We start from the raw sequence: 26,398 nt of genomic DNA on the forward strand, positions 1-26,398 counted from the left end.
GAGAGTACCTATATTAAAAATGCTTCAAAAATATTTTTTTTTGCATCTTGCAGTTTCTCCAAAGAAATTACAGTAATTTTTCAAAACATATGACTAATAGCCAACTTTTTTAGTTGCCCCCAAGCATTTCTATGGTATGCAAAGTGGGAAACAAGTTATTAAATATCAGCATATAAAACATAACTCCATTTAGCTTGAAATTACAAATTTATACAAAACACAATCTGGAAAGATAGACAGTCCTCACTTGATCTTAGCCAAAAGGCTGAGAAGCGATAGACAGACAGTCTTTATCTGGGTAAACAAAATTATTTATCTTTTTGTTAGTCTATGTTCATAAGTATGAACTACTGTAATTTTAAACTTACAAGAAAAAAATCCAATATTATCGCACATGATAAAAATAAATAGAAAACACCCAAAGGAAACCTCAACTATAATAGTTTATATATAATTTCCCACATTATATAAAAATCTCAATTGCACATTTAAAAAAAACTTACATTTATTTTTACTGAGTCAGTGCAAGTACTCCCAATCTGCTGGTTTACTACCCAAACACACAAAACAGCTTATATTGGCTAGGTCAAGGCCACAGCCTGCAAACTCTTTATGGGTCTCCTTTATGTGTGCGACCACTTGAGCCCTCACCTGCGGCCTCCCAAGGTTCATGTGAGCAGGAAGCTGGAGCAAGCCACAGAGCCAGGACTGAACCTGAGGCACCCCGACATGGGATGAGGGCATCCCAAGTGCTGTCCTGGTAGCGGGGCCAAATGCCTGCTCGGATTCTGTGCTTTGTGGATGGTCCTCAATTGTATGGATCTAAGCGGATGTAATATAGAAGCCGTTCAATACAATGACAAATATAATTACTGTCATGCGTCAAACATTTTAGCTAAGGTTCTAGCATGAACAGCTATAACCAATTTCCCAAAACAAAAAAGTGAGAACCCAGATTTCTCTTCTAGAACTACTTTTCACCTGTTACGGCACCACAAATGCCTCTGCACTACTAAATTATTTCCTCATACCACATTTACTTTACTCAAAATAAATGCCAACTACTTGCCACGCTTTGTGCTAGATACTGGGGGATGTGACAGAACATTATCGGCATTCATGGAGTTATAAATCTACCTTAAGAGGGACTAAAATCATACGCAACACTTGGATAAGCAGTGTAGGAACAAAACAGAGCTGATCAGAGTAGGGCAGACACCTCGATCCCCAAAAGATCAAGCTACAGGAGTGGCCTTCCAGAGGAGTTGTAGTAATAGGAATCCAAAGGCTAGGAAAGTGTTAACTCAGGAAATTGGGGGCAGCAATCTGGTATCCGCAGGGATGTGTGCTGTTTCCCATAAACAGACAATTCTAGCTGGTAAGGGAGATATAGAGAAACTCAAGTGTATGGTATGGTTTAAATTTTGGATAACCCAAAAGTTTCTATGTTGAAAATTTAGTGCTGAACTTCTTATGCCTTGGAAGTGGGCTTTTGGGAGACAACTGGGGTTGCACTAGGGTGAGTGCAGGATTCCCATGATCATTGGCAGCTTTAAAGCTGACCCAGAGGTGGCACTTGATCTGTCTCACCAGGTGATGCTCTCCCTGCTGGAAGCAAATGTTCATGCTATGCTCTTGGATTTCCCCATTTCCAGAACTGGGAGAAATCAATTTCTTTATAAATCACACAATCTCATGTATTGTGTTATAGCAACAGAAAATGGATCAAAAAAAATTTGACTCTCTTCTTCAGAACCCTTAAAGAATGCCATTAAAGCTGGTGCTGGGCCCGGCAGCATGGCCTAGCGGCTAAGGTCTTCGCCTTGAACACGCCGGGATCCCATATGGGTGCCGGTTCTAATTCCGGCAGCTCTGCTTCTCATCCAGCTCCCTGCTTGTGGCCTGGGAAAGCAGTTGAGGACGGCCCAAAGCTTTGGGACTCTGCACCCGCACCCGCGTGGGAGACCTGGAAGAGGTTCCTGGTTCCCGGCTTCAGATCAGCACAGCACCAGCCCATTGCAGCTCACTTGCCGAGTGAATCATCGGATGGAAGATCTTGGTCTCTGTCTCTCCTCCTCTCTGTATATCTGACTTTGTAATGAAAATAAATCTTTATAAAAAAAGAAAAGGCTGGTGCTGTGCTGCTCCCTATGAGGGTCAGCATCCATATGGGTACCAGTTTGAGTCCTGGGTGTTCCGCTTCCGATCCAGCTCCCTGTTAATGCCCCGGGAAAGCAGCGGAATATGGCCCAGATGCTTGTGCCCCTGTACCCATGTGGGAGTTCCAGGAGAAGCTCCTGGATCCTGACTGGCCCAATTTGGGCTTACCATGGCCACTTGGGGAATGAACCAGCATACAGAAGGGTTTCATTCTCTTTATCTCACTCTGCCTTTCAAATAAACAAATACATCTTTTTTTTAAAAAGGCATTATAAGATTTGTACTTTATAAACAGTTCTGGGGCAGAACTGTTGTTAAGAGTGCAGTATGGGGCCCGGCGTGATGGCCTAGTGGCTAAATCCTCGCCTTGCAACTGTGGGGATCCCATATAGCTGCTCATTCATGTCCCAGATGCTCCATTTCCTATCCAGTTCTCTGCTTGTGGCCTGGGAAAGCATTAGAGGATGACTCAAAGCCTTGGTACTTTGCACCCACATGGGAGAGCCAAAAGAAGTTTCTGATTTCAGATTCGTTCAGCTCCGGTCACTATGGCCACTTGGGAAATGAACCAGAAGATGGAAGATTTTCTCTGTCTTCCGGATTTCCAATAAAAATCAATAAATCTTAAAAGAAGTGCAGGACCAATGCCAGAGAACCCAGTTAGGAGGCTGCAAAAATAAAGCAGGAAACCCTTTAGGTTAATGGAGGAAAAAGTGAAAATACTTGGAAAGATAAGAGAAGCTTAGGGGGCTGCATCATGAGAATTTAATGATTGACTCAAAACTGACTAAAATATTCAGAGGTTTGTATTTTTACTTTTGCTATTAGGACTATTCCATGAGAATAGAAACCCAGCACCTAGGATATTTTAGTCCTTTTTAGGAATTTTTAGACATTGTGTGAGTGGTGGAGGTAGAATGGATGGAGGAGAGACTGCAAAATTAGGTCAATTATTTATACACCCAATTTAAGATGCCTATCAGGCATCCTAATGAATGCTCCCAGGAGCCAATATATACAGGCATACTTCAAAACCTTACAGAAAATAGTACTAAAGGACATGTTTACTTTGGTATAAAAATTAAAACCTATGCATACACATAATCTCAGAGTGAAAAGGGAAAGGGCTTTCAAGAGCAACTCTGAAGAGCACCAATGTCTAAGGACAGGCAGAGGAAGGGGGGGGTCACAGGACCGGAACACCACATCAGAGCAGCTGAGTCCACAATAGAGCTTTCCCATACCAAGAGAATGCACTAATACGCTGTTTAGCTATATATAATCTTGGGGTAGAACTTTTTCACGTTTTGAAATACAACAGTTTTAAACTTAGAATGCACTTTCTGAATCACTGAGGAAAGAACTGAAATTATTTGGTTTCACCTCTTCACTGATTTCTTAAAATCTACTATGTGGGAGGAAAGGAATCTGGATGAATAAGGGAGATTAGTCTCTTCAAGAAAGAAAGTACACTTGTCCGTGACCCACAGTTGTTGAGGCAAAACTGCAGGTGTGTAAGAGATGCCCAAGGAAGAGAGGTGGACAGGAGCTCTCCATTCAGCTGTTATACAAAAGGCTAATCAATTTTTCTTCCTTTTAAAAAAAATAGAAACATAAAAATAAATAGATGCTAACTTCACTCTCGATAACCAGAAAGTCATGTCTAGTTCTAGATCAAGCATCACATTGCAGATTTGGCTGATATCTTCAATAGAATAATTCTGGAAGTAACTGTGGCAGTTCAATGTATTTCAGATCCCCACACTATTTCTTTCTTACTCTAGAAAGTACTTTGACTCAGCTACCTCTGCCTAGCTTTGGGCAAACTCACAGCGTCACAACAACCCTGAACAGGTACCAAACATAAAAAATATGCAGGTTTAAACCTGAATGAAAACAGAATATAGCTTAAGACCAACATTAGTTGGTTCAAGTGTATTTGGGGTCTGAAACCTCATCTGGACTTCCATCTGAAAACTTAGTTCAGAGAATGACTACTCTATACATTAAAGCAACAACATATAGCAAGCTTTGCTATTAAAAAATAAATTGGCAGCTGTGAGGCTGATGTTTTATAGAATTACTGGGCACACAGGAACCATTTCTTTGTATTTTATGACTTTATAGTTTCAAGAAAAAAAAATACTGCCATATGATTGTTTACATGAAGTTGTACTTAACACTGAATGAAGTTTAATTTTAGAGGATACTCTTAAATCATGATTTGACCTAGAAAAAATGATGATGATAATGTTTATATTGTTGCAGATGCAGCATTGAAGAATATTCTCAATACACAATGGGTATCCAATATATAATGCTAATTTTTGTTAATATGATTTGGTACGATTACTGAATCATAAAATTATATTAAGTGTACAGTGTTTAGGAATGGACTTTTATACTTCTGTAACAGAATTAAAAAGAAGGAATAGTGTTAAATAGTTTTAAAAATGTAGTTAGGGGCCCGACACGATAGCGTAATGGTTCAAGTCCTCACCTTGCACTCACCGGGATCCCATATGGGCGCCGGTTTTTTTTTTTTTTTTTAAAGATTTATTCATTTTATTACAGCCAGATATACACAGAGGAGGAGAGACAGAGAGGAAGATCTTCCATCCGATGATTCACTCCCTAAGTGAGCTGCAACGGGCCGATGCGTGCCGATACGAAGCCGGGAACCTGGAACCTCTTCTGGGTCTCCCACGCGGGTGCAGGGTCCCAATGCATTGGGCCGTCCTCAACTGCTTTCCCAGGCCACAAGCAGGGAGCTGGATGGGAAGTAGAGCTGCCGGGATTAGAACCGGCACCCGGGCCCAGCAGCGTGGCCTAGCGGCTAAAGTCCTCGCCTTGAATGCCCCAGGATCCCATGTGGGCGCCGGTTCTAATCCCAGCAGCTCCACTTCGCATCCAGCTCCCTGCTTGTGGCCTGGGAAAGCAGTAGAGGACGGCTCAAAGCCTTGGGATTCTGCACCCACGTGGGAGACCTGGAAGAAGTTCCTGGTTCCCAGCTTCAGATCAGCACAGCACCGGCCCGTTGCGGTCACTTGGGAAGTGAGCCATTGGACAGAAGATCTTCCTCTCTGTCTCTCCTCCTTTCTGTGTATCTGCCTTTCCAATAAAAATAAAATAAAGCTTTTAAAAAATGTAGTTAGAAGAATTAGATTTAGTGATAAGGGCTGTAGCAGGAGTAAATACCTACCAAGACAAATCCAGAAATACTATTTTCATCTGAATTTAGAAAATAAACATCTGCAGTGAGGGCTAAGTAGTAAGTCCAAATGAATCACTCCGGCTGACTTCAATAAACAGAGAAGATAATAGTACTAGTTGATTCTTAAATAAGAAAAAAAAAAATAACTGGGAATAACTTAAATCTTGCTTTTTCAGACCGCTTAAGCAACTAAGCACTTAAATGTGATTCCTATTGTCACTATTTAAGAGTTCATAAACATCACTCCAATCAATTATCCATTAATTACAGTGATTTAAAAAATAAGTTAATATTCTAAGTTTGAGAAAATTACTGTTTCAAAGACCAGAGTTACAGCTTTAAACCAAAGAATCATATTTAAGGTTAAGACATGGCTTGCACCAACTATGGTTAGAGGCATTTGGATTTAATCCCTTAGTAGCCCTCATAGTTCAGTATTGGTATTTAAGAGTTTTGAAATGGAAATACAATTTATTTCCAAATTTTAACATATTAGAACTCATATATATAACTGGTGCCAATTTCCTTTAAAATCACTGCCAAGAAATTAATTTTGAAAGTACTTGCTTCCTAACTTGTAACCTTTACTATGATCATTCATTTTAACAACCACTCACTTTATCCCTAATAGAAATAAATTTCCTTGATTATAATCCTCTAGCATCACAATAAACTACCTATCCCTATGCTTGCAGAGTTAGCAAAGTTTAGAAAAAAAATCTAAGAAGGCAGAAGAGCTACAAAAGGCACAGAATCCTGGGAGGGGAGTCTAGTGCTGTAAACTACTTAGCAGCACAGCAACGAAAGACCAACGACAGACAGTAACTGTGCCAGTCTAGGTCAGAAGAACAGTCACAACACTTCGTACACACTCTCTTTGGCTCTTTTTGGAGATCAACACTGTTCTAATTGAAATGCTATAGCATAAGAAGAGCTTGGTAGCAATAGAGTGTTCAAAAACTACCTAACAACTTCTGTGTAAAAATCTTAAAATCATCTAATACTAATCACAACCCAGTAACTGCAAGAGGTAAGTGCTAAGGGAAGTGCAGAAACCAGGAAGAGAATGTGTGCTACTGAATGATGTGTTTGAGCTAAAGACTGCTGGCTTCTTTAGCTCTGAATACACAAAATGGAACACTGTCTAGTTGCCTTCAAAAAGCCTAAATTTAAGCATAAAATTTCAGTGTTAACACACCTTTTCTTAGCCTTTCAGTTGCATTTGTCCTTATTTTTTTTATGTTCGATTACTGATATTTGATTTTTGAATATACTATTTAATGATCTGACAAGAGAAAATACCTACCCAATTAACACTCTCAAACTAAAAATTACAAAGAATTTATGTATCTTATTTTGAATATATTATTTCAGATATTAAAGTCCATAGTGGCACATATACCAGAAACCTGGCATAGCTTTCTATTTGAAGTTAGGGTTTTATACTTAGCTGCCACTTTCCTTGGCAAAGAACTGAATGTGCACGATGGATACCTGAGGAAAGGTGAACTCTAGTTGTAAAAGTATTTTTTCTCTGTGTGTGTGTAAAGTTAATGATCCTACAAAAGGATTAAATTCCTGCCTTTAACCTCACAGCACCATACTTCAACCGAGTTAACTGGTTCAAACTGTTAAGACAGTGGTAACTAAATAACAACACACAAAAGTTGTAATTCATCATCTTATGGTTTCACAGAGATGATACAAGTTTGTGATCTTAATTGCACATCCTGAGAAATCATTAAATAATCCACCTCTCAAATCAAAGAAGTGCAGTTATCTGAAATCTAAAGACTTAAGAAAATAACAAAATTACTACAACCGACATTCACTGTGAGGAACACTTAACAAAATTCAGTGAAAGGTAACCTTTCTAAAACACGGCAGATACTGGAGATTCCTATCAGCAGTCACTAACTTGACAGACAGGAAAGATTTTAATTCAGGTGCTGGAAGGGATACTAAACAATTTGATTCCAAAGAATCTGTGCTCGGCATCTTTCAGGTTTATTAAAGATGAGATGATGTATGAACCACAATATGGTATTACTTTCAAGATAGGTAAGATTTAGAGTTCTCAAGTCATTTTCAAATCAGGTTAACTGAGAGTAAAAGTGGAATTTTATGACCTCATACAGTCTGTTGGAGTTTTATACTAACCAGAAGAGGTAGTAAAATGTTGGAACTTAAAGTACAAAGTCAGTATTAACTGTAAACAATTCTAAAGAATTGTATGTAACTCTTTAAAATATGTAGTGAAAAGAGATTATTAGAATTCATATAAACTCAGAAGTAAAAAAAGCAAAAAATAGGAGTATTTAGTGAATTTACTCAAATGAAGGAAGTTTAAATGATACAGAAATGAAAATATTAGAAATCTATATACAATAAAAAGTGAATATAAATTAGCTAATTTCATTGACATTTTCAATTACACGTTCATACAAACACATATTCACCTTTTCTTATATAGGAAAACATACATACATACATACATGACATGATAATTCTGGCCAGAAAAAAAAATCAGAGATATTAAAAATGTTCTCAAGTTTAAAACTGAGTGGAGTATACTGAACAATAACATTCTATGTGAATGTAAATCCCTGATTTAATTCCAGGATTTTATCATGCCAGAAGCATGGTCAGTTTTAATTTTTTAAACAGATATTGGTATCGTAACATCTTGATATTGGCTTAGTAATAATTAAGGCATTTTGAATACACAGCATCTCAATATGAACACAAAAAATTTAATATTGATTATTTGCTTTGATATTTTCACTTTAAAAGTCTTTTTAACATAAGAAAATAGCTGCACACATTTAAGTTTTTTTCATAAAACAATCTTAAAAAAAAAAGAAAAACCACTATGATTGGTCTTTGTACTTTCTAGTAATAAGTCCTGTCTTACTTTTCCAGAGTATAAATTATATTCTTATGCATAACTGCATTAAGACCCAGTAGTTCTTAAACAATGTTATCAAATAACCATACAGACCCAACTGCAGCAAGGGTGAGAAATCTTCACAGTGCACCTTCACCCCACTGAAGCTGAACTGCTGCTTCTGGATACTATTCCACTTCAATGTGAAGTAGATGCTCAGGGCTTCATTAGTGGTTTCATTATGTGGCTTCGTAGAAGAAAAAAATCATTTTGATTTCTTCCATAGTTCACAGTTCTCAAGAGGCCCATTTTTGGAAATCATATAGTCCCAGGATGTCTTGAAAAACCAAATGCTCCTTAGTAGTAGAAATCTCTCAATGCAACTGTAATAAATAAGCATCTACATCCTTGGAGGATAAAACAAAAACATTTCATTAGCCAGGACAGTAAGTATACATATTTATAACTCATTTTCTTTCCCTTTTTTGTTGCTTTATACACCTTAGTTTCTCTTTGTGATCTTTTGACAGAACAATGATTCATTCAACTTTTAATCTGCATCTGTCTGGCAAAGGGCCTTGCACACATCATCTACTCCATGTTTGCGGAGACAAGGTTATGGTTCCTGTGCTCACACACACCTGCAATCACAGGACCATTAACACTATTAAATAAACTCAAAGCCAATCTCCTAACAGTGTCTTTCTGATTTCTACCCTCAGAGACCTACAAATTATTTGAGAGCTTAAATATAGCTTCTACTGCAGCTTAAGGTACTTCATATTGGGCTTTTAAATTACTCTTTGGTCCTCAATAATAAACATGGCATTTTAAAGCCATGATCATGATAAACCTTCTCCCTTTGTAAAGAATTAATTCTTCTATGCCATTATCCAGAATACAAAACCCCAGGAAGCAAGGTGACAAGATGGTATGCTCTAAAAACATAAAGTAACAACAACAAAACAAAAACAAAAACAAAAAAACTTCTAGGAAACTAATTTCTTTTTTTTTTTAAAAAAAAAGATTTTATTATTATTGGAAAGCCGGATATACAGAGAGGAGGGGAGAGAGAGAGGAAGATCTTCCATCCGATGTTTCACTCCCCAAGTGAGCCGCAATGGGCCGGTGCGCGCCGATCCGAAGCCGGGAACCAGGAACCTCTTCCAGGTCTCCCACACGGGTGCAGTGTCCCAAAGCTTTGGGCCGTCCTCGACTGCTTTCCCAGGCCACAAGCAGGGAGCTGGATGGGAAGTGGAGCTGCCGGGATTAGAACCGGCGCCCATATGGGATCCTGGGGCGTTCAAGGCGAGGACTTTAGCCGCTAGGCCATGCCGCCGGGCCTGAAACTAATTTCTAAAATTGTATTTTAAAGATTTATTTTTATTTGAAAATCTGAACTATAACAGAAAGAGGAGATAAAGAGGGCTCTTCCTCTACAGGTGCAGGTTCTCCCAGAGGGCCACAAGAGCTGGGCCCACCTAAGCCAGGAGCTTCTTCTGAGTCTCCTACATGCCAACAGAGTGCCAGGCTTTTGGGCCTGCCCTGCTGCTGCTTTCCCAGGCCACGAACAGGGAGCTGGATCAAAATGTAGCAGCCAGAATTCCAATGTGGGGGGCTTAATCTGAATCACCAAGGCAATAGCCCTGATTTCCAAGATTTTTATCATTAAGAATTCTAAAGAAGGTGCTTGTGTTATGGGGTGGCAGGTACAATCACCACCTGCGACAACAACATCCCCTCTGGGCATCAGTTTGTATCCCAGTTGCTCTACTTCTGATCAAGTTCCCTGTTAATGACCCGGGCAACGCAGTGGAAGACGGCCCAAATCCATGGATCCCTGTCGGCCACCTGGGAGACCAGGATGAAGTTCCTGGCTCCTGGCTTGCAACAATCAGGGCAGTGATTGAAGTGCACTCTCTCTCTCACTCACTTTCAAAAGATAAATTAAAAGAAAAAAGACTATATAGTAAAATCATACGTAGAGTAACATTTTATGCTATTTTGCTTCTTTAGAAGGGTATCCATAAAGAATTTCGTAAGTGCACAACATAAACTACATTTAGGAAATTTAAAAATCAAACAAATATCACTTTTCTATTCCTGGCTGATGTCAATAGGACAGTATGCCCGGTAATAGGGCAGAAATATTTCTTCATTTTTATTTGCAATTGTATTTTAAGTACAATAATATTTTTCTAGAGTTTTAAGTATTAAACTCCGTAGAAGCAATATATTTTTTCCTTCAACAGGCAATGTCTAATTTCTTCTGTGATTTAAAGTTTGCTCTTTGGAATGTGTTCCTCATTCCTTGTTTCTGACTTATGTTGCAAGTTTAGGCATCATCCTAATCTGGAATCTTAACTTCATATTTCTCTATCATTAGAACTAGATCATTAAATACCCTGTAGCATAGCATTTCCTTGGCTGTATATGAAACATCCAACAGGTAATTCCTGTTCCTCCTGACAAGGTCACATTCACATTCAGAGGATTTTAAACATTTGCAAATATGAAACTGACTTTGTCTTATTAGCACGGTACCCAATTATTTTGGTTAGAAATCTGAACCATATATTATTCCTGATTTAAGTTTAAATTTAGATTACCTTAGCTATATTACCAGTATATCCTGGAACCAAAGTAAGATGGTTTTCCTGTTCCCATAATCCACTTAATTGTTGTTTCAAAATTTGAATATTTCTAGGAAGGGAAAAAAAGAAAAATGAGAAAGTAAATATAAGTGTATATAGCCTTTACTAGTAAATTCAGTTTCAAATTTTCAAATATTTACGAGGAGAAAGCTATACTACTTCAGAAAATTTTAAATGTTAAGGGGCTAGGTGGGAGATATTTTTTAGACATACTAACCCATCATTAGAGACTTCTGATTTGGATGACAGTTCTGACCACCACCGTTTTATGACTGCCTGGAGCCAGTTCAAACCAACTATTACGTATCTGAAACAACAACATGACCAGATTTAAGTATTTTCATCTAAGAACCCTTTTTACAAAAGATAATACTCTTCTCTAAAAACATAGACACTGATCTTTCTTCCCTTCTTATAAACTTATTTTTTCACTATTTTCATGATCTATTTCACAAAACTACTTATGTACTGGCCTATATATGCTTTTATAATTATGCTTTAATTATTTTGTATTCTTAATTATACTATCAATTCCTGGAAAACAAACTATGCATGCTTCATGAAGCTCAATGGACTAATAATATGAACTCAGACATTAAGAACGCTAGAAGAGGGCCCGACACGATAGTGTAGTGGTTGAAGTCCTCGCCTTGCATGCCCGGGATCCCATATGGGCGCCGGTTCTAATCCCGGATGCTGCACTTCCCATCCAACTCCCTGCTTGTGGCCTGGGAAAGCAGCTGAGGACGGCCCAAAGCTTTGGGACCCTGCACCCTCGTGGGAGACCCAGAAGAAGCTCTTGGCTCCTGGCTTCAGATTGGCTCAGCTCCAGCCATTGTGGCCACTTGGGGAGTGAATCATCGGACGGAAGACCTTCTTCTTTGTCTCTCCTCCTCTCTGTATATCTGATTTTCCAATAAAAATAAATAAATCTTAAAAAAAAAAAAAGGCTAGAAGAGGATAAACAAATTGATTCGATCAGCACTTACTCTTCGAATCTGCTTTTAAGTAATGACTTTACTAGGGGCAACAAATCCACACAGCAGCCAAGTGAGATATAGTGTTTTTCTTCCTGTAAACTAAAATAAATGTTAAGTTTAAAAATACGTATAGTAGTAAGTCATAATTTGTCCTTTAAATTTATTTTACTGGGAAACTACTGTTCTTACCTATTGGTGAGCACAGGAAGGCAATCTACTACAACTCCCAGATCTTCTATCCTATGGGCACAAAAAGGAATTTCAAATTTATTTTCATGTTATGATCTTCACACTGCTTTCAAGAGATTCACAAATTTAACAAACAGTTGCAATGTCTATCTATGATGAAGCACGTGCTCGAGACAAAGAAGTGAATACCAGATAGGGCTTACATCCAGTGTGAGTGAGGGGGTGGGTTACAGACAAGCAACCGTGGGGGTGGATCCCCCATCAACTGGTTCACTTCCTCAAAAGGCTGCAATGACGGGGGCTGGGCCAGACTGGAGCAGGAACCTGGAACTCCATCCAGGTCTCCCACAAGGGCTGCCTCTGAAGCTCTCCCAAGCACTTAAGCAGAGAGCTGGATAGGAAGCGGAGCAGCCAATACACAAAGCAGTGCTCTCACAGGATGATACCAGCCTCAAAGAGGATTTTAAAGAAGTTTTTTCACAGTGATATCTGTTAGTTTTATAGACAAAAACCTTAGAAAAACAGGTTTTCTGTATTTTGGTTATTCATAGATTAGTGAGAACTATAAATTAGGCCAGACTGTCTCTATTAAAGCTAAGTATAGGAGGTATAAAATTTTAACCAGTAATAATGTTAAGAAGAAGCACTTTCAACCACTTGAGCAGATGAATAAATGAAGATACAGAAAGGCAACTACAACCTTGTTAATAAGTGGTTGATTCTTAACAATCAGGCATTCAACAGATGAACTTATCTGGACAATATGATGCTGGACTTTATGCCTGGTAGATGCTTTCATTGAGAGAACCTCAACTGAATTTGAACTGTGGTAACGCAGCGGGGTGGAGGAGTCCACCTTGGGGGGGGGGGGTTGGGGGGGTGGGTGGAATCCCACTGCCTATTAGACCATGTCACATAATGCAATGTAACCAATAAAAAAAAAAAAAAAAAGAAGAAGCACTTTCAATTTTACACTCAAAATTACCTGTATTGAGTATAAACAACCACACTTACCTCACCAAATAGGCTACAAGTTCACTTATACTTCGCTTCCTCCAAAAAGTTAAAGCTACATTCAATCTCAAATTCCTGCTGAATAAAACTTGGGCCATTGTTTCATGGTCCTGAGAAACCTGAAATATGATAATTTATTTGTTAAATAACACAAGGAATTACATGAAAACTCTTTTCATTAAATCATTTGGTAGAAATGTCAAATTATACAAAGGTTAATCCTTTTATTGGGAATACCCACAGGTGAAAAAAATAAACAAATGATTTACTGTTTATCAGTACTTTTTCCAATACTAACTACTGTTTTTCTCTTCCATTTTCAGTAACTTATGAAAGAGGGAGAGTCAGTATCTGCCACGTGAGGTAACTAACTGCAGCCCACAAGAGAGTGCACTGCTTGCATCCCAGGGCCTCTGCTTGCAACCTAGCCTCCTGCTAAGGTGTCCTCTGGGAGGCAGCACGTGATGACCTAGGTGCTATGTCCCTGTCACATGACACCTGGGATTGAGCTGCAGGGACTAACCCACCCTTTGCTCTTGTGGTCATTTGAATAAAACAGCAGACTTAAAGCTCTCCCTCTTAACACCTTTCCAGATTAAATGAAAAGACATGATTTCCACATAAAGTGGCAATATAATCCTATTGTAAAAAGTTTAAACAGAACTACTTATATACACAAACACCCGTGTTTATATAAAGTAAATATTCTCCAGAAGCCAAAAAAAGTCAAGTATCATTCCTGAGAAACAAAAACATTTTACAGACTGACATTTGTATCTCCAAACCATTTTCAAAGACTTGGTACGCACATCTAAAAAAAGTTTGTATTTTCTTTTTTTTTTAAAGAAATTTTTATTTATTTGAAATGCAGAGAGATAAAGAGACAAATATCTCCTGTCCTCTGACTCACTCCCCAAACGTCAATATCAACTTGGACTGGGAACTCAATCCAAATCTCCCATGTGGTTGGCAGGGACCCAGTTCCTGAACATTAGCAGGAGGCTGGAACCGGAAACGGAGAGCTGAGACTCAAATTTGAGAAGCTGGCACCCTAAGTAGTGCCGCCAAATACCACCTGCATTCTGCTTGATATCTAGCAACTTCCTATCTTGACCAGCTGCAACATCTGTATGGCAGAATTCACACCAATTCTGGAAAATTATTTCTTATCTTTTCCAGGCTATTTTTTTTTTAAATTTTTAATGATTTTTATACAGATGATTAGGGTGGAAAGCGTCAAGGGCTACAGGTAAGTGGGCGAGACCACTGTTTTCACATTTTCTTTTTTTTTTTTTTTCTCCTTCCTGCCTGAAGGGGAAGGGAGGAGAAAAAGGGAAAAGCACAATTGGCCTCCCAAACGCCTCTGCATCCTGGGACAGAGGACAGCCACCTGACGTCATCCCAGAGTCCTGGATGTGGGGCTTGCTCTGAGGGAGGTGCCACTACTTCCCTACTGGGCCCACTCCCACTCCTGGACCTTACACTCGCAGGTGGTTCTGTAGTTTATCTTGACACAATTGGTCCCCTCCCCCTCCCCGTGCCAGCATCTGCCAGCTGATGCTGCGGCAAAGCCCAACCAAACCACACCCACTCTAGTTGGCTTGTGCATGCACCAGTAAGAACAGTCAACCCAGCCTGGTTTCTCCCTGATCCAGCTTACATGAAGCCAACAGGTGTTGTGGCCCTGCACGTCATGGTCTGCCCTCATCCCAGCTCTCACACTCTCCAGTGGCAATGATGGTCCAGCGGGGAAGCCTCATGCAGCCCCCCTACTGGGTTTGCCCCTCCTGCTTTGGGCTCATGTATGCTGGTTGAGTGCTGCGGCCCATTCTGGCATGGCTTGCCTCGCCTCGGCATTTGCCAACGGGTGCTCTAGCTTGACTGGGCCCAACCAGCAACCAACCCAGCCCTCATGTGAACTGGCCTCTGTTGTGGCCTGACCCGGCCTGACCCACATTCCATTCTGGTGCTCGGATTCACCAGCGGGTGATATGAACTGGCCCTGCCTGGTTCTCCCCCGACCTGCACCAAATCTCTGCTGGTGGGTTCCATTGCCTGACGTGGTCTGGGCTGCTCCTTATCAACTGTATTCCAATGGAGGAGTTTCCCAAGCTCCTCCAGAAGAGCCTCTCCCAATGCCAGATCTCACGAACACTGGTGGGTCCATGGGCCAGTCCTACTTAGTCCACCTCCTCTCCTAGCAGGAATAGTGGCCTTTCCTGACCAGCCTTCACCCATTCCAGTTTTTACTGTTGGGTGTCATAGCCCAGCCAAGCCTGGTCCACAACCAGACACAGCTCACACCTGTCTCAGCAGGGGCAAAGACCTAGCATAGCCTGTCCTACACCTGGTTCTCACAAGCACCAGGGGGTGAAGTCTAGCCCAGTCTGGCACACCCCATTCCCAGTTCACACTTCTGCCAAGGGACACTGTAGCCATATCCGGACCAGAAAACAGACACCACTCCGGCCCCCCGTGTTCACCAATGGGAATCACAAGCCAGGCAGGGCACCCCCTTAGCTCCACAACCAGACATATTTCCAGCTATCTGAACAACAAACCTGAACTTTGTGCTCACCAGTGGGAACTATGACCCACTAGGGGAGTTCCCCAGGTTCCCCCACTTGGCCCACTCCCAGAACCATATCTCATGCATGCCAGTGAGTTTTAAGCCCTTGCCCAAAATAACCTGCCCCTCCATCTTGACCTTCTATAAGCTGGTGAATATTACGACCCTGCCTGCCCCACACCCTGTGTTAGGATGCACGTGTGGGTGGTACAGCCTAGAGCTGCCCAGGTTATACTCGGCCCCAGTACCTGTGAGTGATGGCAGGTTCCATGATCACACCTAGCTCAGTCCATTACCACCCCAACTCTGAAGCTAACCAGCAGGACATTTTTCCTCACAGGGTTGAGCCCACATATTCCCCACAGAATCTATTCCTGGACCTGGTTCTCTCACATGCTGGTTGGTGTCATGGCCCTGTCTAACATGACCTGTCTACTGTTCTGACACTCAGTTAAGTACGCGGATCTAGTCCTACTAGACAGGCCCCCAGCCCTAGCTTTTGTGTGGGCTGGCATGTAGCAGTCTGCGATGTTCTGTGCTAACAAGCCCATCTCAGGACTACCATGTGTCTGGTAAACAGTCAGACCCACACAAATCTCCCAATCTCCCCTCCAAACCACCAGTCCTCTGTCTCCTCACTTACCTGCAAGTACAGTGGCCCTGTTCTTGGTGGTCTGTCTCTAAGGATTCATTCCTTACCTACACATACAATGGCTTTATCCATGGATGTCCCTATGCAGTAATTACTCAATCCCAAGTCCCCAGAATTTGTCGGTAGGCGGCCAATGGGCAGAATTCGGTGCCAACAGGTACACTGGCTGCCCAAGCTAAAATGGAGCTGGCTGCTTTTTAAGTAGTCGGATCAGGCTGCGCCCCCAGCCCGTCAGCCAAAAGCAGCCAATGCAGCAGAAGTTCCAGTTTGCATGCCTGGTCCTATTTGTATTTTCTCACAATGTTGTTTTTATCTATATGAATGTTTTTTAATGTCAAAGCACAGCTCATGTGCCTGGTATGATATCCTAGTAACTAAATCCTTCCCTTGCATGTGCTAGGATTCCATATGGACACTGGTTCATGTCCCAGCGGCTCCACTACCTATCCTGCTCTCTGCGTGTGCTCTGGGAAAGCAGTAGAGGATGACCCAAGGTCTTGGGAACTTCTACCCACGTGTGAAACCTGGAAGCTGCTCCTGGCTTCAGACTGGGTCAGCTACAGCTGCTGCAGCCACTTGGAGTGTGAGCTAGTGAATGAAAGATCTATCTACTTCTCCTGTTTGCAAATCTGCCTTTCCAATAAAGACTTTTCAAAGGAACAAACACAAATCATCTTCATCTCTAAAAAACAACAGTTTAGGACCTGGCACAGTAGCCTACTGGTTAAAGTCCTCGCCTTAAACATGCCGGGATCCCATATGAGTGTCGATTCATATCTCAGCAACCCACTTCCCATCTAGTTCCCTGCCTGTGGCCTGGGAAAGCAGTCGGGATGGCCCAAAGCCTTGGCACCCTGCACCCATGTGGGAGACCTGAAGAAGCTCCTTGCTCCTAGCTTCAGACCAGCTCAACACTGGCTGTTGCAGAAACTTAGGGAGCGAGTCAACAGATGGAATATCCTCCTTTCTGTCTCTCCTCCTCTCTGTATACTTAACTTTCCAATAAAAATAAATAACTCTTTAAAAACAAAAAACAGTGTAAGTTTTTAACAGCAGGGAGTGGTGCCTACCCCTTTCCCCACTGTGCACACTGAAAAAAAAGGAAACAAAACATTCCCTTCCCACCTTCCTCCATATCTCAACCCTTTGTACCCTAATCAGAAGCCCACATGGGAAATCATCCCTCTCAACTACATAAACAATACTAAAAATCAAATTCTTAAAAAACACAATATCATCTTCTCTAGCTTTCACTTACCACAGTTTATTCAGATTTTAGTTTTTGACTTAATAAAACTATGCCAACATACTGATGTGATGAGTGCAGACTTGGACAGATCTAATTACACAAAGGGAACATTATACATTTATTTTATATATACTGTTTTAAGAACATAGTGGACAAAACTTTTTTCTGAAATTAATTTGACAATTTAAAGGTATTAGAAGGTTTGCTAATAAACCTTTACCTGGCAATTCTGAGGACCCAGCAAAATGTGTGTAGACGACCCACTTCAGTGGTCCACTTTTTTTACATGCACACACACACAAAAAATTATTTATTTTTATTGGAACAGCAGATTTTCAGAGAGAAGGCAAGACAGAGAGGAAGATTTTCCACCCGTTGATTCACTCACTCCCCAAGTGGCTACAACGGCTGGTGCTGAGCCAATCTTAAGCCAGGAGCCAGAAGCCAGTAGCTTCTTCCAGGTCTCCCACGCAGGTGCAGGGGGGTGCCAAGGCTTTGGGTCATCCTCTATTGCTTTCTGAGGCCACAAGCAGGGAGCTGGATCTTGGAAGTCCAGCATCCGGGATTAGAACCGGTACCCATAAGAGATGCCGGCAGGTGCAAGGTGAGGACTTTAGCTGCTAGGCTATCACGCTTGGCCCAAGGATACACCTTCCAAGCAATATTTCATTTTAACTTCCTTTAAATTTCTACTGTGGCCAACTTATCACTCTGGATATTTACAGCCACAAGTAAACATTTCATTTCATCTTAGATATCGCTAACATAGAAAAATGAATAAATCACTGACCCAAATATGATTAATCTAGAAAATTGTTCTGGGGACTTATTATCACTGAAGTAAGTCTGAATTCAATGGATAACAAAAATTATTCTGCTAGTAGAATGTAACAACATAGGCCCCAACAGCATAACAGAACTAAAGGCAAGCTAGAAGTAACAGAAAAAGTACTTACCTCAGAAAAGAACCCACTATATTTTGATGATGGGCTTTCTGTCTGTGAAGAACCAGAGTCGCTGGAATTAATCAAATATGTTCGACTATCATGACGTAACTTTTCGGGCAGGTGGCCTGCACAAGCCAGTTCATTTTCTTTATTTGCCATGTCACAGCCCCCACTGCTAGGGGACTGTTTTTTTCTGTAACAAGGATCTGGAAAGGGATGATGAACTTTCTTTCTGCGATAGATCACCTTACGTAGTTTGTCTGGGTTTTTCACAGCTTGTCCAACTGTTCTGTAAAAAGAATTTTTAAAGTATAAAAAATTAAAATCTAAGTTTTTAAATGAGAAATTTAAACAGGCCACGTTTTGTGATTTCAGTTATCTACTAAAATTAGAATTGAAAGCAATAACTTAAAATACCAGGTTTGAAAAGGAAAAGCTATAGTTTATCTAGAAGCAATAAAATAAATGATAATAATAAACAGAGTCATATTAGCTAGATGCTTTTAAAATGAAATGAAGCTGTAGTGTGGCATGCTAAGCCTCGGTCTGCAGTGTCAGCATTCCATATGTGTGCAAGTGGGAATCCCAATTGCTCCACTCCAATGTCTGGAAAAGCAGATGACGACCCCCAAGTCTTTGGGCCCCTGTACCCACTTGGGAGACCCAGATGAAGCTGCTAGCACCTGGCTTTGGGAAGGCCCAACTGCAGCTATGTGACCATCTCAGGAGTGATCTGGTAAGATCTGTCTCTCCTCTTTTCATCCAAATTCTGCTGTTCAAAATAAAATAAATCTTAAAAAAAAAAAAAAAAAAGCTAAAGGCCATTCTGGAAGTAAGAAAATTGTGAATACTTTTTTTTTATTAATTATTTTGCATTATGTGACAGTTTCATAGGCTCTGGGAATCCCCCCACCCCTCCCCACGCCCCTCCCCCCTGGTGGATTCCTCCACCTTGATGCAGTATTACAGTTCAAATTCAATCAAGATTCTTTCCTTGCAAACGTATACCAAGCATAGAGTCCAGCTACTTATTGTCCAGATGGGTTGAACAGTTTCTTGGGGAGACCATTTCTGGTCCGAAATTAGAGCTGGTAGAATATCATCACAGTCAATTAAGAGTCCCAATATAACATCAACAGCAGTTTGCAACATTATGGAATTGACATGGTTTTGAGTAACCAGTATGTAAAAAAACAAACAAACAAACAAGTTCTTAACCACAACCTATGATTAGCTCATTGACATTTCAATTTTAGTTTGTATACAGGACCGGCTGCTATATACCTTAAAATGGCTATAAGGTACCATTCAGCTGTCTCGTGTCTATTTCATTTTAGTATTTAGCCATTTGTTGTGTTGAAGTATAATTTTGCTGATCTTGGCAGATTTTAGGATAATCTAGACTGCCTTGTAACTCTAACTAGACATTTGTCAACAATTAAGGTGCAGAACTTTTTTTTTGGGGGGGGGTGTGCAGGAAAATCCTCAACACCATGGTGAGGAGTAACTAATCTTTGTGTCCGACCCGGCGAGGCATGAGCCAATCCACGCCAGCTCTTTCCTGTCAGATTCCAAGCTCTACTTTTTGTTGTTTGTCTATTTATTTTAGGTTTTTTTAGTTTGTATGATTGTTTGTTTGCTATGAGGGGTTTTTGGAGCGATCCCGATGGTCATTGTGAGGGAGAGTGGGGGTCCAGAGGTGGAGCCAGGCTCGGACCAGAGAAAGCTCTCCTCCCTGGTCCCAAAGGACGTTTATTGGTGAACACTTTCTTAACACATAATCTTTGTCTAACAAAGTGATAAACATACTGTACAAGTTTGGTATCTTTTAAAATATTTATTTTTATTTGAAAATCAGTGTTAGAAAAGGAGAGATGAAGAGCTTTCACAGCCAGCCATGGGGCTGGCCCCACAAATTTGAATATCTTAAAAACTATTTGACTAGGGCCCGGCGGTGTGGCCTAGCTTTAGCGGCTAAAGTCCTCGCCTTGAAAGCCCCGGGATCCCATATGGGCGCCGGTTCTAATCCCAGCAGCTCCACTTCCCATCCAGCTCCCTACTTGTGGCCTGGGAAAGCAGTCGAGGATGGCCCAACCGGCGTGAGAGACCCGGAAGAGGTTCCTGGTTCCTGGCATCGGACCGGTGCGTATCGGCTCACTTGGGGAGTGAAACATCGGACGGAAGATCTTCCTCTCTGTATCTCCTCCTCTCTGTATATCTGGCTTAATAAAAATAAATCTTTAAAAAAAAAAAACTGTTTGACTAGGTTGAAATATATTGAATTTGAACAGAGTACAACAGAACAAGTATCAGTTTAGCTGTTCTCAAATATTTTAGTGTTAAGATGCTTTGAAATAAAACGTTCTTTAGAATTCAAAATAATTGTTTTTTGGGCCTGGCACGGTAGCTTAACGGCTGGAGTCCTCACCTTGCAAACACCAGGGTTCCCATACAAGCGCCGGTTTGTATCCCAGCTGCCCACTTCCCATGCAGCTCCCTGCTTGTGGCCTGGGAAAGCAGTTGAGGACGGCTCAAAGCCTTGGGACCCTGCACCCATGTGGAAGAACCAGAAGAGGCTCTGGCTGTTGGCTTTGGATTGGCTCAGCGCTGGCCATTGCAGCCACTTGGGGAGTGAATCATCGGACGGAAGTTCTTCCTTTCTGTCTCACCTCCTCTGTGCATCTAACTTTCCAATAATAAAATAAATAAATTCTTAAAAAAATTTTTTTGTGTGACTATCTATTGATGTTTACTGTATTAGAAAAATACAGAAAAATTTAAGTATTTGTTAATTTGAAAGACTCAAAAAATACTATTGCCCAAAATAATCAAAACAGTAAGAAGGGTACTATTTTGTATTTTTCCAAACTCTAATGTCTGACTTAAGAGAAAATAACTGGATTCTCATTTCTACATCTGCACATTACCTATAGTGATATCAAATACCAAAAATCATTATGCAAGAAAGCAAAACAATCGCTTCTCGGCCTTTTGGCTAAGATCAACTGAAGAAAGCAAGAGAAAACCAAGTAATATCTTGGTATTGCCAAAAATAGTCTTGACCTCACACACTCCATACACGGCTTTCAGATACTTCTGTGTCCTTAGGTTACTCTTTTTTTCCCCTAAAGATTGATTTATTTCTATCGCAAAGTCAGATACACAGAGGGGAGAGAGGAAGATCTTCCGTCCGATCATTCACCGCCCCCCCCCCAGGCGGTAACAACAGCTGGAACCGAGCCAATCCAAAGCCAGGAGCCAGGAACTTCCTCTGGATCTCCCAGGCAGGTGCAGGGTCCCAAGGCTTTGGGCCATCCTCGACTGCTTTCCCAGGCCACAAGCAGGGAGCTGGATGGGAAGCAGGCTAGCCAGGATTAGAACCAGCACCTATTTGGGATCCTGGTGCTTGCAAGGCGAGGACTTTAGCCACTAGGCTACTGCGCTGGGCCCATGTTACACTTTGAACACCAGTGGGTATATAGAAAGTGCCTTTCTGTTTTTTAAAGATTTATTTATTTTTATTGCAAAGGCAGATACATATAGAGAGGAAGATCTTCCATCTGATGATCACTCCCCAAGCAGCCGCAACGGCCAGAGCTATGCCCATCCGAGCCAGGACCCAGGAGCTCTTCCAGGTCTCCCACATGGGCGCAGGGTCTCAAGGCTTCGGCCTGTCCTCGACTGCTTTCCCAGGCCACAAGCACGGAGCTAGATGGGAAGTGGGCTGCCGAGATTAGAACCAGAGAACATATGGGATCCCGGGCGCGTTCAAGGTGAAGACTTTAGCCACTAGTCCATTATGTCGGGCCCAAAAGTGCCTTTTATTTTAGGCAAATTTGAGAATGAATGCTCCATTCAATCATACAAGTATGATCCAGAACAAATCACTTAGCTTCTGTGACTTAGTTTTTTCATCAACTGCTGAGCACAATACATATTAAATACAGCTTTAGAAGGAACAGAGAGAACACTGATGTGTTTATCAGGGAAAACCTGGACAATAAATTTATTGTTTTAATAAAAGAACTTTCATTTCCCCTACTATTCTCACCTTTACCCAATTTTTTATATTTGCTACTTCCCACAAACTATCTTTTCAGTTGTATTTTAACATTTTTATTTACTTGAGAGGCAGACAGACTCCCAGAGACGGGAGCTCCCGCTCACTGGCGAACTCCCAAATGCCTACAGCTGTCCGAGCCCCAGCTGGGCACTCAATTCAGGTACAGCATGTAAGAGGCAGGCCCCGCCCGGCCCCTCGCTTAGCAGGAAGCTGGGTTCAGGAGAGGAGGTGGCCAGCAGCCTGGGCTCTCCGCTGGAGGACAAGGCTGTCTCCCCAGCTAGAACAATCACGCTTCCTTCACACAGACTGCAAAGATGCTCTTACCTATTTATGTAAGCAGCCAACTGTTTGGGAGATTTCTTAACCTGAAAAATGAACGTAAATAGTTTTAATATATTTAAGTTCTTTAACAGAGTTATGTAAACTCTGTGACTGGTAACAACAAAACTAAAATTCAGCAAGCAGTGTTTCAGGTAAGGCTTTCTCTGTTCCAATGCTGCAGTCACAGACATCAAGTACCATGACACTGTATACAGGTATTTTTGGCAAAGCAACATGTTCATTTCCCTATTTACTGAGCCACTAGTCACTTACAACCTACAAGAATGCTTAATAATTGAATGTTGACATGGCCTAAAAAGAATTTTAGCAGTGCTAACAAGTCTAGTAATGGTTAAAAGAAGAAACAGCTCTTAAATTCCACTTACAGTAAAATAGTCAAATACATCAAAACTGTACAGTAGCCAGAAAGATTTTAGAGTTTTGAGGATTTCAAATGGTGACATGTCATTAATCTGCTTATTTCAGGAAGAGCAGGCAGAATCATTACCCTCTCACTGTCTAAGTCAGTCAGCCATCTTGTCCTTCAGCTAAAACCCATGAACATACCTCCTTCATGTTCTTATTAGTGAAATTAGAAATCCTTTTTCTAGGAAGATCAGCGGAATGATCCTCAATATTATTACAGAAGTTCCGTTTTTTAACATTGTGGTTTTCAGATGCCATAATCTTTTAAGTACCTAGACAACAAAATACAAATAATAATTAGGAAATGCAAAAGATAACTATTTATTTAACAAGTACATAAAAATGCAACAATGGCTCCGTAAGAGCTTTGTACAAAAAACAGAAAATACAGTTCTCATTTATTCATTTGTAGAAACTTTAAACACAGAGAAAGAACATAGGATATTTCAGGAATGTAAGACTCTCCGTTCTCATTCTGTAGCAGCAACCAGTTACAAACAATGTGTATACACACACACACACACACACACACACAGCTTACCAAAACAGTGTCAAGCTCCCTATTACCAACAATTATCAAATGTAAGAGTTATGAAATGGAAATTTACAAAGTAGTTTAGTATCTAGAAGCCTAAAATTCAGAACAATGGCATTTGGTGAAATACAAGGCCACTTCTAAAAGTTTGTGGTGGTGTGGATGCTTGGCATTGCAGTTAAATTGCCACTTGTGACTCCTACACCGCACATCAAAGCGCCCGGGTTCAGGCCCAAGCTCCCGCGTATACAGATGGCTCAGGTACTTGGCATCTACACTGAGATTAGGTTCCTGGCTGCAATTCGGCTCAATTCCGGATTTAACAGGCATTTGGGAAGTGAACCAATGGATCGTAATCTCTAGCTCTATCTTTTATTTTTTGCTTTAGTTTTTCTAGCTCTATCTTTAAAATAAAAGTAAAAAAAAAAAAAAACCTTCAATTCTGTGGAAAAATTGACGCTGGTGTTTTGCACTGACAGTAAAGCTACTGCGATACTGGGTCGTGTCCCGGCTGCTCCACTTCAGATCAAGCTCCCCACAAATGGCCTGGGAAAAGCAGTGGAGGATGGTCCAAGTACCTGGGCCCCTACTATCCAACTGGCACATCCAGATGAAGCTCCTGGCTTCAGCCTGGCCCAGCCCTGGTCACTGTGGTCATGTGGATGGTTCACTATCTCTCATGATACCTCTGACTTTCAAATAAACAATCTTTAAAAAACGTTTGTGAATAAATGGAATTAAATTTTTTTGATAGGTAAAAAATTGAAATCTACAAGTACTTCTCTTTTTTTTAAAGATTTATTTATCTTCATTGCAAAATCAGACATACAGAGGAGAGACACAGAAGATCCTCCCTCCGATGATTCACTCCCCAAAGTGACTGCAACGGCCAGTGAGCGCTGATCCCGAGCCAGGAGCCAGGAACCTCCTCCAGGTCTCCCACACAGGTGCAGGGTCCCAAGGACTCTTCACCGCTTTCCCAGGCCACAAGCAGGGAGCTGAGCTGGAAGTGGACCAGTCGGGACTTGAACCAGTGTTCATATGAAATGTTGGCACTGTGGGTGGAGGCTAACCCTGCACCTTAATAACAACCTTGACCCCAAAACAACCTTGTACTGAAAAGCCTAAAGTGTAAACAATCCAAATGTACAAGTGATGAATGAGTAAATATAGCTGTTTGCTGTTTGCAATATCATAGAGTAACAAAAAGGAATGAAATACATGTACCATCCTATTAAGTCAAAGAAGCCAGATACAAAATGCTTACATACTATATGACTGTAGTTGTATGGAATGTACATAAAGTACAATGTATAAACAGATTAGCAGTCACCTAGGCCCAGGACAGGAGAGGGAGTAACTGAATGTGGACACAAAGTTGTTTGCTTTTTTTTTTTTTTTTTTAGATATAGTTATTTTATTGGAAAGGCAGATATACAGAGAGAAGAGACTGAGAGGAAGATCTTCCATCCACTGCATCCAGGAACTCTTCTGGGTCTCCCACACGAGCGCAGGGTCCCAAGGCTTTGAGCCACCCTCTACTGCTTTCTCATGCCACAAGCAGGGAGCTGGATGGGAAGTGGAGCAGCCAGGACACGAACTGGTATCCATATGGGATTCCAGTGCTTGCAAAGTCAGGACTTTAGCCCACTAGGCTACTGTGAAGGGTCCTAAAAGGATAATCTTTTAAATTAAAAACAGCCAAAAAAATTTGCAGGAGAATAGAAACAAAGTTGAGAAGAAACCAAAATATCAACTTATTAATATTCCATATACTTCACATGATCTGAATTTGCTTAAATAAACCAGAGGGGGCCTGTGTTGTGGTACAGCACATCAGGCCACCACTAGGGACACCCACATCCTGTAATCAGGGTGGTGGTTCAACCAGCCGTTCAGGCTTCCAATGCAGCCCTACTGCTAAGGTGCCCAGGAAGCAGCAGATAATGGCCCAAGTACTCCCACACTGAGACCCAGACAGCGTTCCCAGCTCCCAGCTTCCAGCTCCCAGCATACAAGCTCCTGGTCTAGCCTGGCCCTGCTTCGGCTGTTGCAGCCATTTGGGGAGTGAAACAATGGATGAAATATCTCTACCTGCTTTTTAGGACAACAAATCCTAAAATGTAAAAAGCAAAAAAATAAATAAGAGGCAGCACAGTGACTGCTATGAACATTTTCTTCAGATTGTAAAGAAACTGTGGCATATAGAATGCAGGGATAAATTCTCTTTACATAGTAAGTTACTTCCTATTATCAAAAAGATGAAAAGGGACCTGCTCATGTAATATATTATGATGGCTGTCAAATCAAAGAGAATAAGCAGCTTCAAATGTTCAAATACTTCCCCTTTCTATTCATAACAAAAACTCAAAGAAATGGAACATGTCTGACCTTTCCATCTGTATTACCTTATGTTACAGCTCCAGATCAAGGTCACTTGGGCTTTCTTTTTACATTAATATTCTTGTTTCACAGGACACTAATTATTTACATTGTAATAGTTATTCACTAGGCAATTTCACTCATTTTCCTGAAAAC

The 26,398-nt window shown here is 41.0% G+C and overlaps 1 protein-coding gene across 1 annotated transcript in view; it reads right to left on the reverse strand.

Annotated features, from left to right (window-relative positions):
- Positions 1-7,683: 7,683 nt before the first annotated feature.
- The window catches only part of KATNBL1 (katanin regulatory subunit B1 like 1), a 38,765-nt gene continuing 20,050 nt past the window's right edge, over positions 7,684-26,398 (reverse strand). Inside the window, exons 2-10 of the mRNA XM_058666120.1 lie at positions 23,467-23,597; positions 22,903-22,943; positions 18,525-18,804; positions 13,099-13,217; positions 12,085-12,135; positions 11,905-11,994; positions 11,133-11,222; positions 10,871-10,964; positions 7,684-8,668 (exon numbers count right to left, since the gene is read on the reverse strand). Coding sequence (XP_058522103.1) covers positions 8,636-8,668; positions 10,871-10,964; positions 11,133-11,222; positions 11,905-11,994; positions 12,085-12,135; positions 13,099-13,217; positions 18,525-18,804; positions 22,903-22,943; positions 23,467-23,583 — 915 coding nt within the window. The 5' untranslated portion in view covers positions 23,584-23,597 and the 3' untranslated portion in view covers positions 7,684-8,635. The remainder of the gene's footprint in view (positions 8,669-10,870; positions 10,965-11,132; positions 11,223-11,904; positions 11,995-12,084; positions 12,136-13,098; positions 13,218-18,524; positions 18,805-22,902; positions 22,944-23,466; positions 23,598-26,398) is intronic.

Source organism: Ochotona princeps, chromosome 6, assembly GCF_030435755.1.
Source record: "Ochotona princeps isolate mOchPri1 chromosome 6, mOchPri1.hap1, whole genome shotgun sequence".
NCBI classification, from domain to species: Eukaryota; Metazoa; Chordata; class Mammalia; order Lagomorpha; family Ochotonidae; genus Ochotona; species Ochotona princeps.